At 38.3% G+C, this 14,419-nt stretch overlaps 1 protein-coding gene across 2 annotated transcripts in view; it reads left to right on the top strand.

Moving 5' to 3' along the window:
• The window catches only part of SARNP (SAP domain containing ribonucleoprotein), a 54,981-nt gene that overhangs the window by 6,845 nt on the left and 33,717 nt on the right, over positions 1 to 14,419 (top strand). For both annotated transcript variants that reach the window (XR_009617216.3, XM_060657347.2), the window contains exons 2-7: positions 4,073 to 4,172; positions 5,839 to 5,885; positions 6,098 to 6,165; positions 10,644 to 10,695; positions 11,755 to 11,828; positions 12,272 to 12,300. Coding sequence is in view for 1 of the 2 variants with exons in the window: in XM_060657347.2 (XP_060513330.1) it covers positions 4,073 to 4,172; positions 5,839 to 5,885; positions 6,098 to 6,165; positions 10,644 to 10,695; positions 11,755 to 11,828; positions 12,272 to 12,300 (370 nt within the window). In the remaining variant the exon portion in view is untranslated. The remainder of the gene's footprint in view (positions 1 to 4,072; positions 4,173 to 5,838; positions 5,886 to 6,097; positions 6,166 to 10,643; positions 10,696 to 11,754; positions 11,829 to 12,271; positions 12,301 to 14,419) is intronic.

Genomic DNA, 14,419 nt, shown 5'->3' with positions numbered 1-14,419 from the left:
CCAGCTGAGCCACCCAGGCACGCCTAAGTCTCCAATTCTTAAATTTTGGCTCAGGTCATGATCTCAGGATTCATGAGTTCAAGCCCCATGTCAAGGGCTCCTCACTGATAGTGCAGAGCCTGCTTGGGATTCTCTTTCTCTCCATTGCTCTGTCCCTGCCCTGCTCGTGCGTGTACACACTTGGCTCTTTCTCAAAGTAATAAACTTAAAAAAATTTTTTTTTTTTAAAAGGCGGGGAGATAGAGCTTGTATATGAGAGCAGTGCCAGCATCTCGGTAGTTAAGATAGAGCTTAAATCAAAGAGCCTGAGCTGGCATATTATCTCTACTATTTTTTAGCTGTGTGATTGTTAAGCAAATTGTTGAATTTTTTTAAGCTTCATTTTCTTAATTTCTTAGTTTATAAAGTGGGGTTGTACTACTAATCACATATATTTGTTGTGAGGATTAAGTGAGGAAATCAAAAGTACTTAGTGCTGTTGGAGGTGGGGGCCTGGATGGTTCAGTCTGTTAAGCGTCTGTCTTTGGCTCAGGTCATGATCTCATGGTTGGTGGAATCCCAGCCCTGCATCGGGCTCTGTGCTGACGGCTTGGAATTCTGTGTCTCCCTCTCTCTGTGCCCCTCCCCCACTCATGCTCACACGCACCCTCTCTCTTTCTCTCTGTCTGTCAAAAATAAACATTAAAAAAATAAAAAACAAAGTACTTAGCACTTTATCTGGCATGGATTAATAAAATAAAGTTGAGGGGCCCCTGGGTGGCTCAGTTGATTAAGCATCTGACTTCATCCCCCATCATGATCTCAGGGTTTGTGGATTCGAGCCCCTGTCAGGCTTTCTGCTGTCAGCACGGAGTCTGCTTCAGACCCTCTGTCCCCTCTCTGTCTGCCCCTCCTGTACTTGCACTCTCTCATTCAAAAATAAACATTAAAAAAATAAATTTCAGTTCCTGTCATATGAAATATTATAAATTATATAAGGCGTCTCTGCCTTCAAAGAATGTACAAACCAGATTGAGAGATAACAGATGAAAAAAGATTTGAATTAAAATTCAAGATTTGTAAACTAGAGGAAATCGGGAGAATGAATGATTAATGTCAAATGTCAAATGCTATCCAGTTTGGGGAAGGAAAGAGAAGGGAGGAAAAGCTTTGTTAGAAAGTTGAGCTTTTTTTTTTAATTTTAATTTTTTTTTTAATGTTTATTCTTGAGAGAACAGAGTGTGAGCAGGGGAGGGGCAGAGAGAAGACGGAGACATGGAATCGGATGGAATCAGAAGCAGACTCCAGGCTCTCAGCTGTCAGCACAGAGCCCGATGTGGGGCTCGAACCCACGAACTGTGAGATCATGACCTGAGCCCAAGTCGGATGCTTAGCTGACTGAGCCACCCAGGCGCCACTAATTTTAATTTTATTTTTTTTAACTAGGCTACATGCCCAATGTGGGTCTTGAACTCACAACCCTGAGATTAAGAGTCACATATTCTAGGGGCGCCTGGGCGGCTCAATCAGTTAAGTGTCAGACTTCGGCTCCGATCATGATCTCACAGTTTGCGGGTTGCGGGAGCCTGCTTCTGCTTCAGATTCTGTGTCTCCCTCTCTCTCTCTGCCCCTCCCCCACTCACGCTCTGTCTCTCAAAAAATGAGCAAATGTCAGAAAAAAAATTTTTTTTAAAGGTCTCATATTCTACCAACTGAGCCAGCAAGTCAAACTTTGAATTGTCTGAATATTTACCAAAAGTGTTACTTAAACCAGGGGGAAAAGGAATGGAGGCTTCTGAGGAAGATAAGGGGTTAAAAGAAATAAAGAAGTTGTATTGCTATGTAAATAACCAACCAGCACCTTATAAACACATACACACAAACGATATATTTAAAATGTTAGATGTCTGAGTGTTGGGCTTACATAAGATTTTATTTTCTTCTATACTTTTTGGAATTTTCAAACCATTCTACAGTGAACAGTACTTTTGTAAGGAACTAATAAAACTTTTTAAACTGTAACTAAAATCAAAAGCCTTGTTCTCCAGGAAGCTGAAAGAAAATGAAGAAACAAAGTACCGATGTGGGAAAGACCCAGATTCTTAAGAAATGGACCTTAGAGATCACTTAAGTCTAGATTTTAGCTTAATACTATTCAGGGTATGGCCTGCAGGCCAGTGCTGGTCCATGAACTGTTACTGGTTAGTGATGAGCTAAGTTTAAAAAAAAAAAAGAAAGGAAAGAAACTTTTTCTAGCAGTTTTTGCATCAGTGCTCCATCCAAATGTGTGATCCTTTTTCTAGTAATCAGTTTTTATTGTTTTTTATAAAAGTATCCATCTTGTTGGAATATTATAAAAAGCTGGCAGCCCTGTCAGTCTGCCTAATAAAAAATACACTGATCTGTGAAATTCAGAAATCTGAGAAGCAGTGATTCTAATCTTGTCTAACCCTTCACCCAGTGTTTAACACTTATGAAGTGCTTACTAGCTTGTCAAACACTATTGTAAATGGTTTACAAATATTTACTGACTTAATCTTCCTAACAACCCTATGGTATAGGTACTATTTATTGCATTATCCCCATTTCATAGGAGACTGAGGCACAAAGAGGTTAAGTTATTCATGCAAGGTTACACAGCTGTAAGTGGTAAAGCTAGAATTTGAATCCAAGTGACTTTAAAAGAGGCCATGTTATGCTGTGCAGCCATTCCACATTTTTAAGTATCCTTGCCTGCCTTACCTGCTCAATGAATGCTCCACTTGCCCAATCATCGTGGGGGGGAGAAAAGCTCTCCTCTCCATTTTCAAATGCTCCTTTGGTTGAAAGCCTTCTAGAGATGGCCAGCATATTCCCTTAATTGTAAAGTTTTTTCTTCTATAGGGATCTGCTTTCTGACTTCTTATTGGTCTTCTTTCAGTGCACATCTATTTGTGCAGTGATCTGCATATAGGATTTCTGGAGCTTTCCTTTTCCTGCTTGTTTTCCTTGGATCAGCATGTCATTATACTTCTTAAAATAAGAATCAAATAAATAATCACTTAATAATATAGATTCTGTTTTTCAGTTACCATAACCTGGAATTACTTTGGCAGCAAATCATACTGTTAACCCTCTTTGTACTTGTAATCATCTAAAATTCTAAGGTCTGTATCCTTAGAGTTACTGTTGAGTCAGATCTTCCTTATCTGGTTTTTGAACAGTTTAAGTTTTGAATATAAATGTAATTATAGGTGTACCTATTCCTTCTAAATTGAATCTTCTTTTTGGCTCGTTCTCTCTGAAGAGATCTCCTCCCTGCCCTCCCCACCCCTTAGTTCTGTCAGTAATCCATTGATCCTTCCTCCTGTTGTCTGCACAGTTGATAAGCATACCTGTTACTTGTTTAGTCAAATTACTGATTTAAAACTCTTCTAGGGCGCCTGGGTGGCTCAGTCGGTTAAGCGGCCGACTTTGGCTCAGGTCATGATTTTGCGGTCCGTGAGTTCGAGCCCCGCATCGGGCTCTGTGCTGACAGCTTGGAGCCTGGAGCTTATTTCGGATTCTGTGTCTCCCTCTCTTTGACCCTCCCCCGTTCATGCTCTGTCTCTCTCTGTCTCAAAAATAAATAAACGTTAAAAAAAATTTAAAACTCTTCCACAGAACCCTATGGCATGCCATTAGATATTTTTTCCACTTTGACTAGATTCTTTGATTGTTGCCATTAAAATAGCTAACACATCTACCTAATTCTTCAGTGGTCAGGCCTGTATGCATGTGTATAGTAGATTGCAGTAAAGGATCTGGGATAATAGTAAGAAGAATCTGCTTTTAGATAATTAGATTTTCTACTTAAAGATTCATTTTTTTTTATTGTTATTAAAGTAGGACACTTACTCTTAACCATCTGTTAGAAAAGTCCTTTTGTATATTGACTATTGTTACAGGGAAGTGGACCATCTTTGTGGATCTGGAGGCTTGGTGTAGTTAGGAGCAGTAGTTTTGGATTGAACTTTTCATTTTTTCTTTATTGTGAGAAGTAATTTTTTTTTTTTTTTTTAAATCACCAGGTTCATTCTGTTAACTAAGGAAAAGCTTTACTCTTTTTTCTCAGCTTGCTGAACTAAAGCAGGAATGTCTTGCTCGTGGTTTGGAGACCAAGGGAATAAAACAAGATCTCATCAACAGGCTCCAGGCATATCTTGAAGAGCATGGTGAGTGCTTTGTAGAGGCAGAGTAATATGAGTGAGGGGGTTAATTTTTAGGCTCTGCCGTATGAAGATTTCTTTTCTTCCTTTAGGTTGTTGGTGATGTAAGTTCTTAATTTACTGTGTCAGGAAAACTCTTGATCATTTAAAACAGTGGTTATAATGTAAAGAAATACACCCCTCCCCCTTTTTTAAGACACTAAGTTTATTTCAGCAAATTATTTAAAAGGAAGTATGGGAAAACAAGTATCGTTAGACTGAGAATGGGAAGATTTGAATTCTGAATCCTCTTATGACAAATTTATTCTGTCACTTTAAACAGTCACTATTTACATGATTAGGTGTCTGTTCTGATCTATGAAATGAGACACATGTTTCCACCCTTGAAATTCATAAACCTAGGTAATCTCTGGTCCCTTCTAGCTCTGACGTTCTGTAATTCCACCTTTTTAAAAACAAAACTCTCTTTATTTAAGGCATATTATTATCCCCGGTTGTACAAGTCCCTGCTGTAATTTTTATTCCCTTTTATTCTCATTTCTTTTACCCCAGCTCCCTTAGGCATCTATTCTAATGTGCTTGATATGTAATTTTTGTCTTTGTCCTTGTAAACCATGTAGTGTTGTTTTGGAATACAATATTTTTATAGAATTGGCAATGAGGCCATAGCCTGCCTTCTTGCTTTTTTTTCTCTAAGTACTGTCTTTTTTTTTTTTTTTTTTTCTCTTTTTAAGACTTATTCGTATGGCCTGCAGCTGTGTGGTCATCTAGTCTTTTAATTCAAATTCCTGCATAGTGTTCTACCATGTATGGAATCCACCACATTTTACTTTAATTCACCTGGTGATAGACACCTGTATTGCCTCCTGGTCTACTTTCATGTTCCTTTGTGTTTCTCTGTGAGAGTTTATACCCAGGAATGGGATTGCTAATTAATATCTATTTATAAATGTGTATTTGATGTGATTAAGCATTGACAAATTGTTTTCCAAAATTGCTCTGTAAATCTACACTCTCATCATCAGTGCATGAGGGTTCTTGTATCTCCTCCACACACCTGAACTTGGAACTATTTTATCAAGTGGCTTAATTTTTGCTAATCTGCTGGCTCAATATACTTTCCTTTAATTATTAAAACGTTTGGACATTTGTTGTGTTCATGGTTTTTTTTGGCTTTTTCCTTTGCTGTCTTTCTGTTGGTGTTCCCATAATTCACTTGTTAGTTTGCAGACATTTATTTGACATTCTGGTAACTATTCCCTTGTTGGTTTTAGGCACAAGTACCTTCTTTGTCATTTGTTTCTTTTTCCATGGTGTCCTTGCTTAGTTTTGGAAAATCTGCGATTTTTCATATATTACTTTTGCTTAAGGGCTTTTTCCAAAAATCCTTCCCCACCACTAAATCTTAAAGATATTCTCCCACATTACTTTTTACTAGTGTTGTCATTTGACCTCACCACAATTTTTCAGTCCAGCTGGAGTTCAACTTTGTATTAATGTTAGAGAATACTGTTTTATTTTCTCCGTGTGGAACAAATTTTAAGAGCATCATTTTTACCTTCTATTATTGAATTTATTTTGGGAAAGCAGAATGATTATAATTCTAGCCTAAGTACAGTGATCAAGATGGTTTTTTAGCAGGGCTTGACCTGAATATTTTAATATTCTTTAGCTGAAGAGGAGGCAAATGAAGAAGATGTACTGGGAGATGAAACAGAGGTGAGTTGGAGAGTAAGGTTAGTCAGTGTGGCTGCTACCTTGGCCACATTGCTTAACATCAATTATTATAGGGCTCAAATGCTAATGTGCTAGGGGAGCACAGAGGGGGAATGAAGGTTCTGAAAAATTGGTTCATTTTTGAGTTCTCATATTCTCTTATTGGTGGGTATTTACTGTTGATTTATATTAACCATTGTTTCATTTGGTTTTAGGAAGAAGAACCAAAGCCCATAGAACTGCCTATCAAAGAGGAAGAACCCCCTGAGAAAACTGTTGATATGTAACTATCCCTTTTTTATGATCTGAGTATAGGGCAGACAGTTCTGGGTTTTGGAGGGGTTCTAGTCTTTTTTTTTCCTTTTAAAAAAAAAAAAATTTTTTTTTTAACATTTATTTATTTTTGAGACAGAGAGACAGAGCATGAACGGGGGAGGGTCACAGAGAGACGGAGACACAGAATCTGAAACAGTCTCCAGGCTCTGATTTGTCAGCACAGAGCCCGACGCGGGGCTCAAACTCACGGACTGTGAGATCATGACCTGAGCCGAAGTCGGACACTCAACCGACTGAGCCATCCAGGCGCCCTAATGGAGGGGTTTTAGTCTTTTACTCTGCTTACCTTTTATACATTTCCATTGGATTTTTATTTTTTTCTTTTCTTTTTTTTTTTTTAAGGTTATTTATTTTGAGAGAGAGGGTAAGTGAGCGGGGGAGGAGTAGAGAGAGGGGGAGAGAGAATCCCAAGCAGGCTCTGCACTGTTCAGTCTAATGAACCATGAGATCATGACCTGAGCTGAAATCAAGAGTCAGATACTTAGCTAACTGAGCCACCTAGGTGCCCTCTCATTGTCTTTTTCATTTCCCATTAGATCATTTTCAGAAGAGTCTAATTCATTTTAAGTACACGGTCCCAGTGAAGCAAAGTAGTTTGTCTCTGGGTTATGTAATAGATAATTAGGACCAGGAGACTTCAAGCCCAGACAGAGTTTAGTTCTAGCCTCTGGGGTAGCACCATAATAGGTGATTCTTTTTCCATATAGAGAATCATATAGATTCTCTGTGTATAAGGAATTTTGTAAGGAGGGAGGGTACTGAGCAGAGATTATATCTCTGAGGTAACACTATATTTTCTGTTCCTTTTTTGATTTACAGTGGAGGAAGGGAGGCCAAAGTACTAGAGTGGGAAGTAGATCTTGATTTATTTATCCCACAAGGTTGATAATAGACAAACAAAAAGGTTGATCACAAACATCTTTCTGGGGGACTCTTTCTATGAATGTCTGGCCATTTTATACTCCACATTAGTAACAGTTGAATCCTTTTTAAAATTTTTGTTCCTCGTAGCTATATTTATGCAGTTAATTATAAGAGATATATGTGTTAGTGAAAATCAAACAATACGTAGAGGAGTATATGAATAGAGAATTATGTACCTCTTGTTCTCACCCGCATCTGACTTCCCAGAGGTTTTCAGTATATTCTCTCAGAATGTTTTATATGGGGAGTTTGTGTATATACAGATACATACACACACCAGACATATTGTGGGTTCCTTGATTTTTTTTCAGATCTGGAGATCTTTTTGTATCATTACATGTAATGTTTTTATTTAAATGTGAGTTACAGTAAAACCTTAGATTGTGAGTAACTTGTTCTGCAAGTGTTCCACAAGATGAGCAAACATGTCTAATAAATTTTAACTTGATTAACAAGCGATAGCTTGCAATACAAGTAGTATGTGACACCAAATGTCACATGATCACAACTGAGCCAAGGGTTCTTGAAATTCGCTTTGAAATACTAGTGCTTTGGATTATAAGCATGTTTCCTGAATGAATTATGCTCGCAAACCAAGGTTTTACTGTGTATATTAGGCAGGGTTATAAGCATTTTTACGTGTATTGTCGCTTAATCCTCACATCAGCTGTATGGAATAAGGATAATTATCCTTGTAAGTGATAGGTCTTTTTTTTTTTTTTTTTAGCTTGTTATGGGAAATTGCAAGTATATACAAAAGTTACGAGAATAGTATAATAGATCCCCATATACCTATCACCCAGATTTAATACTTATCAATTTAGAACCTTATTCTTTCTAGCAGCTAATAGTACTCCATCCTATAGATAAACAGTAATTTCATCAGTTTCCTATTGGTGGAAATTTAGATAATTCATAGTAGCAAAAAATGCAGTGCTGAATGTTGTTATGTATAACTATTTTTATACTGACACAAGTATGTCCATATGATAAACTCCTTGCAGTGGATTTGCTGCAAGGGGATGTGCATTTTTGTCTAACACTACTGCTTTCTAAAGCCATGTAGTTATCTTCCATCATAGGAGGTTTATGTTTAGATATATTACCTTAAGGAAATGGCTTATGGAATAGCTTTAAGTTTACTTACTTTTTTTTTTTTTTCATTTTTTAACGTTTATTTATTTTTGAGACAGCATGAATGGGGGAGGAGCAGAGAGAGAGGGAGATACAGAATCGGAAGCAGGCTCCAGGCTCTGAGCCATCAGCCCAGAGCCCGACGTGGGGCTCGAACTCACGGACCGCGAGATCGTGACCTGAGCCGAAGTCGGACGCCTAACTGACTGAGCCACCCAGGCGCCCCTACTTACTTATTTTTGAGGGAGAGAATCCCCAGCAGGCTCCGTGCTGTCAGCACAGAACCCAATATGGGGCTTGAACTCACAAACTGTGACATCATGACCTGAGCCAAAATCAAGAGTCAGACGCTTAACCAACTTAGCCACCCAGGTGCCCTATAGAATAGCTTTAAAGTACTGATGTTTTGGGGACTTCTAGAGTAAGAAAGAAGATGAGGTAAATACAGTGATAATTGGCTTGTGTGGGTTAACAGTGAAGTTTGAAAATTCTAGAAGTTTCATTATCCTTAGAATATATAAAATGTGCAATTCTTTCATTTAGAGGGCTTTGATTTTATTAATGAATTTCTAAACAAGGAATTTGAAAGTGTGTGTGTTTGGGGAGGTGATTTTGCTCTTTAGAGGGATAGTCGTGGTTAGACTACAGAAAGGTTCTGGGTCCCTGAAGTTTGGAGGATGTCTTGTATGTGCCTATGAGTAGGAGAGAAATTTCTCAGTGAAGAGAAGAAATTTCCCGTGAGTTCCAAAATGTGATGTGTATTTATGGCTTGAGCTTAATTGTGCCTGAAGGAGTTAGAACACAGCAGAAGGAAGCTTCCTCTCTGGGGTTCCCTTTCTACCACGAGGTGTACTGCAGTAATTGTGCTTCAAGATGGGAATGTGAAGAAAGTCATTAGCTTGAGGTTGGCGGAGGTCTTAATGGCATTGGACTTCAAGTAAAACATTAAACTTCAGTGACCCTTTCTGCAAGAACAAGACAGAGCGAGAGCTGGAGAAGGAAGAATGACCAGGAAATGGGAAGAATTCAGGAATTTCTTTAAAGTAGGAATATTCAGGGCTAATATAGGTGCTTTGAACATTCAAAAGGAGATCTTCTTGCTTCATCTTTGGCTTGAGGTTCTCCCAAAATATGCTTGTTTCTAGTTTGATCTCCTCCCCACCCCTCACCAACACCCTCCATCCCCAAACAGGGCAGTTAAATATTGTAGGATGTAGTTATGGTCAGCAGGGGGCACCCATTGCTCACCTGTCAGTTCAGGGACCTCCAACAAAAGGATGGAGAGAGTAAGTTCCTGTTCCAGAATTGCTTCCTCTGAAAATGCCATTAAACCATTACTACCTTTCAGGGCATCAAATGGGAAAAGTGTCCGGGATACTGGAACAAAGGCTGTCCATGTCTTTAAATGAGGGACCTTAATGAGACTGGTTATGACCCACAGTTTTATGGGAGTTGTTTGGTGGAGGGTTAATGCCCTTCCGTTTATCCTGGGTACTTCCGAACTTTGTCTCCCACCCCTATGGTCCCCCCTCTTTTGTTTTCTGTTAAACCTTTTGACTAGTAGCTTACCATGTTTTCCTAATTCAAACTCCCCATAGCCTTTTTTCTTCCCACTCCCTTTGGCATTTTTATTTGTCTCACTTTGACTATTCTAGCTAGAGCTACAGTTCCCATGGGAGAAATAAAGGATTTTTAACACAAGGAAACCAGAGCTTGTAGAGTAACACTTGTTAATCGTCGTCGTGATGAAAATTGAGAGCTGCCATTTAAATGAGGATTGGAGGAATAGTCATTAGTCCGGAAGTAAATTTAAAGTTCCTAAAGTAAATGAAATGGTTTTTGGTGTCCTTTGAGTGTTTTCCTTCAACCCAGTGTATATACCCAGGCCTCTTTTCTGATATATTTTTTTAATACTTTTTTTTTTTTATGTTTTTATTAATTTATTTTTGAGACAGAGACAGAGCATGAGCAGGGGAGGGACAGAGAGAGAGGGAGACACAGAATCTGAAGCAGGCTCCAGGCTCTGAGCTGGCAGCACAGAGCCCAATGTGGGGCTCGAACTCACAGAGTGGGAGATCATGACCTGAGCTGAAGTTGGACGCTCAACCAACTGAGCCACCCAGGCGCCCCTATTTTTTTAATACTTTATTTAGCAAAGTAAGTTAGTCTGTTATTTGAACTCATCAATAGATGGCAGTTCAAGAAACTGAAGTTCTCCTGGGTTTCATATTTTTTTGGACTAAGGGATGATGGAGAGATAATGGGACAGAAGACCTGATTCAGGTGAATTCTTCTACATTCTAAGGTTTAGGGTTAGAATATTAATAAGTTTTCTGATTAAAAAAAAAAAATATCTTTCATTTCCAGGACAACAGAGAAGAAAGTGGTAAAAATTACATCTGAGATACCACAGACTGAGGTAGGTATTCTGCTCCCTAGTAGAAAAGCAGTCTTTCTATATATCTTTCTGTTTCTTACTTTTTTTTTTCTTTTAATGTTTATTTTTGAGAGAGAGACAGACAGAACATGAGCAGAGGAGGGGCAGAGAGAGAGAGGGAGACACAGAATCCGAAGCAGGCTCCAGGCTCTAGGCTGTCAGCACAGAGCCTGACATGGGGCTCGAACTCACAAACTGAGATCATGAAGTTGGACGCCCAGCTGACTAAGCCACCCAAGCACCCTTTTTATTCTATCTGTATCATCACTTTAAAGAACTGACTCATACGCAGAAAATCAGTATTGACAGATTTTGGTATTGATATATTTTTCTGCCACCTGCGCTTGGGAAAATATTTGGGTTGGCATAGTCATCTTTGAAGCCCTAGTCTTTTTGTATATAGTACTAAGGCCTTAGTGGTATCTCTCTTTAGATGTTGGCAAATTAGGATTAGAGTTTGGGAGGATTGTACCTTGGAAAAGATGAAAAATAAGGGAAGATGTCACTACTGGACAGCTGGTAAGACTGAAATGTCTCTGAACTTTGTGTCAAGATCTCTGAAGTTAGGTTCCAGTTAAGATGTATGGGGTTTTTTGGGTTTTTTTTTTGTTTGTTTTGTTTTGGTACCTTTAAAGTAGAGATGGCATAGGACAACACTGCCTCATTTCTAACTGAAAGAGTACTACTAGTGTTGGAACCAAGCTGTTCCTTTGATCCGTTTTCAAAGGTCAACTAAACACAGCTTTTGTCTTCTTGGCTTCGTGCAGAATGTGGGTTTTATTTTATTCCTTTCCTTTTGTTTTTGAGGACATGAATGTAATAATAGTCTTTTGTGTTTGCTTTCTGGAAAAGGCTGTTGAGTTAAGCCCTGGGTGGATACAACCTGATATCCTCTAGGGGTGTCAGTATTCTCAGTTTAGACCTTATGAAATATACTCCTGATGTTCTAAAGATACCCTCTTCTAAACAACTTTTCTCTTTAAAGAAGGAAACCAGAAATTAATTTTTCTCTTCCACTTTTTTTGTCTTTTTATCACCTAGAGAATGCAGAAGAGAGCTGAGCGATTCAATGTACCTGTGAGCTTAGAGAGTAAAAAAGCTGCTCGGGCAGCAAGGTGAGTGTCCTGAGCCTTTTATATCTGAGATAGTGATAATACGAAGGTGGAGGCATGATCCTAGATTTTAAATATAATTCTTGATTTTAAGTAGAATAGAGACCTTGCTGAAAAGAAATACTCTTTTGGCTTTGTTCAGAACATCTCTCCTGATTTGGATGTAGTAGCTATAGATTGGGTGTTATCAAGCAGAATTTTTCTAATAGGTGAAAGTCAGAAACTGACTTCCCCCAATTTTGATAAGGCTCCCTTTTAGCTTATTCTGTGGGCTCTTGGTGAGAAAAAGAGTAAACTGAACCTCTTTCATGAGGTTGTTAGAATTAGCTAATGATTGCAAGGCTTGAGATCACAAGCAAGAAGTGCCATATGTACACTTGACACGGAGACAGACAACCAGGAGTGTGAACAGCTTCCTAATATTTATCTTGTTTTTCTTTCTACAGATTTGGGATTTCTTCAGTTCCATCAAAAGGTAAGAGTACAGAGACTCTAATGAGAAAGTTGTCTTTATTTTTTTACTTTTCTGTCACAACAAATTAAGGCAAACTTGTTAGTTTTAGAAAACCTTTAAGAGGTTATAGCATTCACCTCTTTGCTTTACGTAAAACCATACTTAAGCCTTCCCAGGCAATTTAGTATAGGAGGGAGTACCAACATTTGTTTTGGTCTTCTTGGACATCTTTAGAGAAGTTTCATTTTTTTATTACTTTCCCTACTTATTCTGGTGTTTCAAATCAGCATGTAATTATTGTGTACCTGTCCAGTGTTCTGCCTTATGTGAGTGGTGAAAGAACAGAGTTCTTTTGCTTCAGCAGTCTTAACTTCTAGGAATTTACAAGGAAATGATCTTGGATATGCTTAAAGACTTAGCCATAAGGATTATCACAGTATTATTTTTAGTGGTAATTGGAAACAATGTAATATACAATAGGGAATTGGTTAAATAAATGTGTACCATAGTATATAGTAGAAGACTATGTAAATGTTAAAGTGATATTGAAGAAAATTTGTCAGAAAAATATTAGGTGAAAACAGGTTATAAAATTGTATTTGCAGTATATTCCCCTTTTGGTAGTAGAAGTACACATATGGATAGAAAAAAGTTGGGGTTGCCTGACTGGCTTAGTTGGTGGAGCATGTGACTTTGGGTCTTAAAGTTGTAAGTTCAGGCCGCACATGTGACCATGGAGTTTACTAAAAAATAAGAATTAAAAAAATTTTTTAATATAAAAAGGAATAGAGGTTGGAGGAATATATACTAAATTGTTACTGCTCCTGGTCTCTGATTGGTGGAATTTTGAGTGACTTCTTTTTGCTGGTCTGTGTTTTTAAAATTAGTACATTGAATATGTATCTTGTAATAAATTAGGGGAAAAGTTACTTCTTAAAATTTTTTTATTTTAGAGAGTGTAAACGGGAGAGGAGTAGAGGGAGAGAGAGAATCTTTTGTTTTGTTTTGTTTTGTTTTTTCTTTCTTTTTTTTTTTTTTTTTTTTTTTTTTTTTTTTTTTTTTTTAATGTTTATTTTTGAGACAGAGAGAGACAGAGCATGAACGGGGGAGGGTCAGAGAGAGAGGGAGACACAGAATCTGAAACAGGCTCCAGGTTCTGAGCTGTCAGCACAGAGCCCGACGCGGGGCTCGAACTCACGGACCGCGAGATCATGACCTGAGCCGAAGTCAGCCGCTTAACCGACTGAGCCACCCAGGCGCCCCTTGTTTTTTCTTTCGAGTGTAAGCTGGGAGGGGCAGAGAGAGGAACAGAGGCTCTGAAGCAGGCTCTGCCCTGACAGCAGTGAGCCCTGAACTCACAAACCATGAGATGATGATGAACCGAAAGCAAGAGTCAGACACTTAACCTACTTAACCACCCAGGTGCCCCAGGAAAAAGTTACTTTCAAAAAGAATAAAGTCCACATTCTAGAGACTTAAATTTTAAATGTAGTATCTTAATCTGATTTAGTCTTCCTAGTGATCTGTCAGTTTAAAGTGTGTTAAGAAAACACAAAGATCTAGTGTTTTGGTGGATCTAGTCCTCCAAAGATCTAGTGTTTTGGTGTGCTTTTTAAAAAGACTAGCAAAATTCTAGCCACTATCACTACATGTTTTGTTTTATTTGTTTGTTTATTTTTAAATGTTTATTTTTGAGAGGGAGAGCATGAGCGGGGGAGAGGCAGAGCAAGAATGAGACAGAGGATCCAAAGCAGACTCTGTGCTGACAGCAGAGAGCCTGATGTAGGGCTTGAACTCACAAGCAATGAGATCGTGACCTGAGCCGAAATCAGACGCTTAACCAACTGAGCCACCCACGCGCCCGTCTTTCTTTTTTTTAACAGCTTTATTGAAATATAATTCATATTCCATATAGCTTATCCATTTAAAGTATATAATTCAATGGTTTTTTAAAAAATATATTCACAGCATTGTGCAATCATCACCACAGTCTAATTTTACATGTTCATCTCCCCAAAAAGAAACCCTGTACTTATTAGCAATTGTTTCCCATTCCCTCCCACCTCCCCTACCCAAACAACCACTCATTTTTTTCTGTGCATATAAATTTGCCTTCATATAAATAGAATTGTACAATTCA

The sequence above is a fragment of the Panthera onca genome, chromosome B4 (genome assembly GCF_046562875.1).
Source record: "Panthera onca isolate mPanOnc1 chromosome B4, mPanOnc1 haplotype 2, whole genome shotgun sequence".
NCBI lineage: Eukaryota > Metazoa > Chordata > Mammalia > Carnivora > Felidae > Panthera > Panthera onca.
The sequence above is the reverse complement of the archived record's forward strand: the minus strand, read 5'-3'. Positions and strand labels throughout refer to the sequence as shown.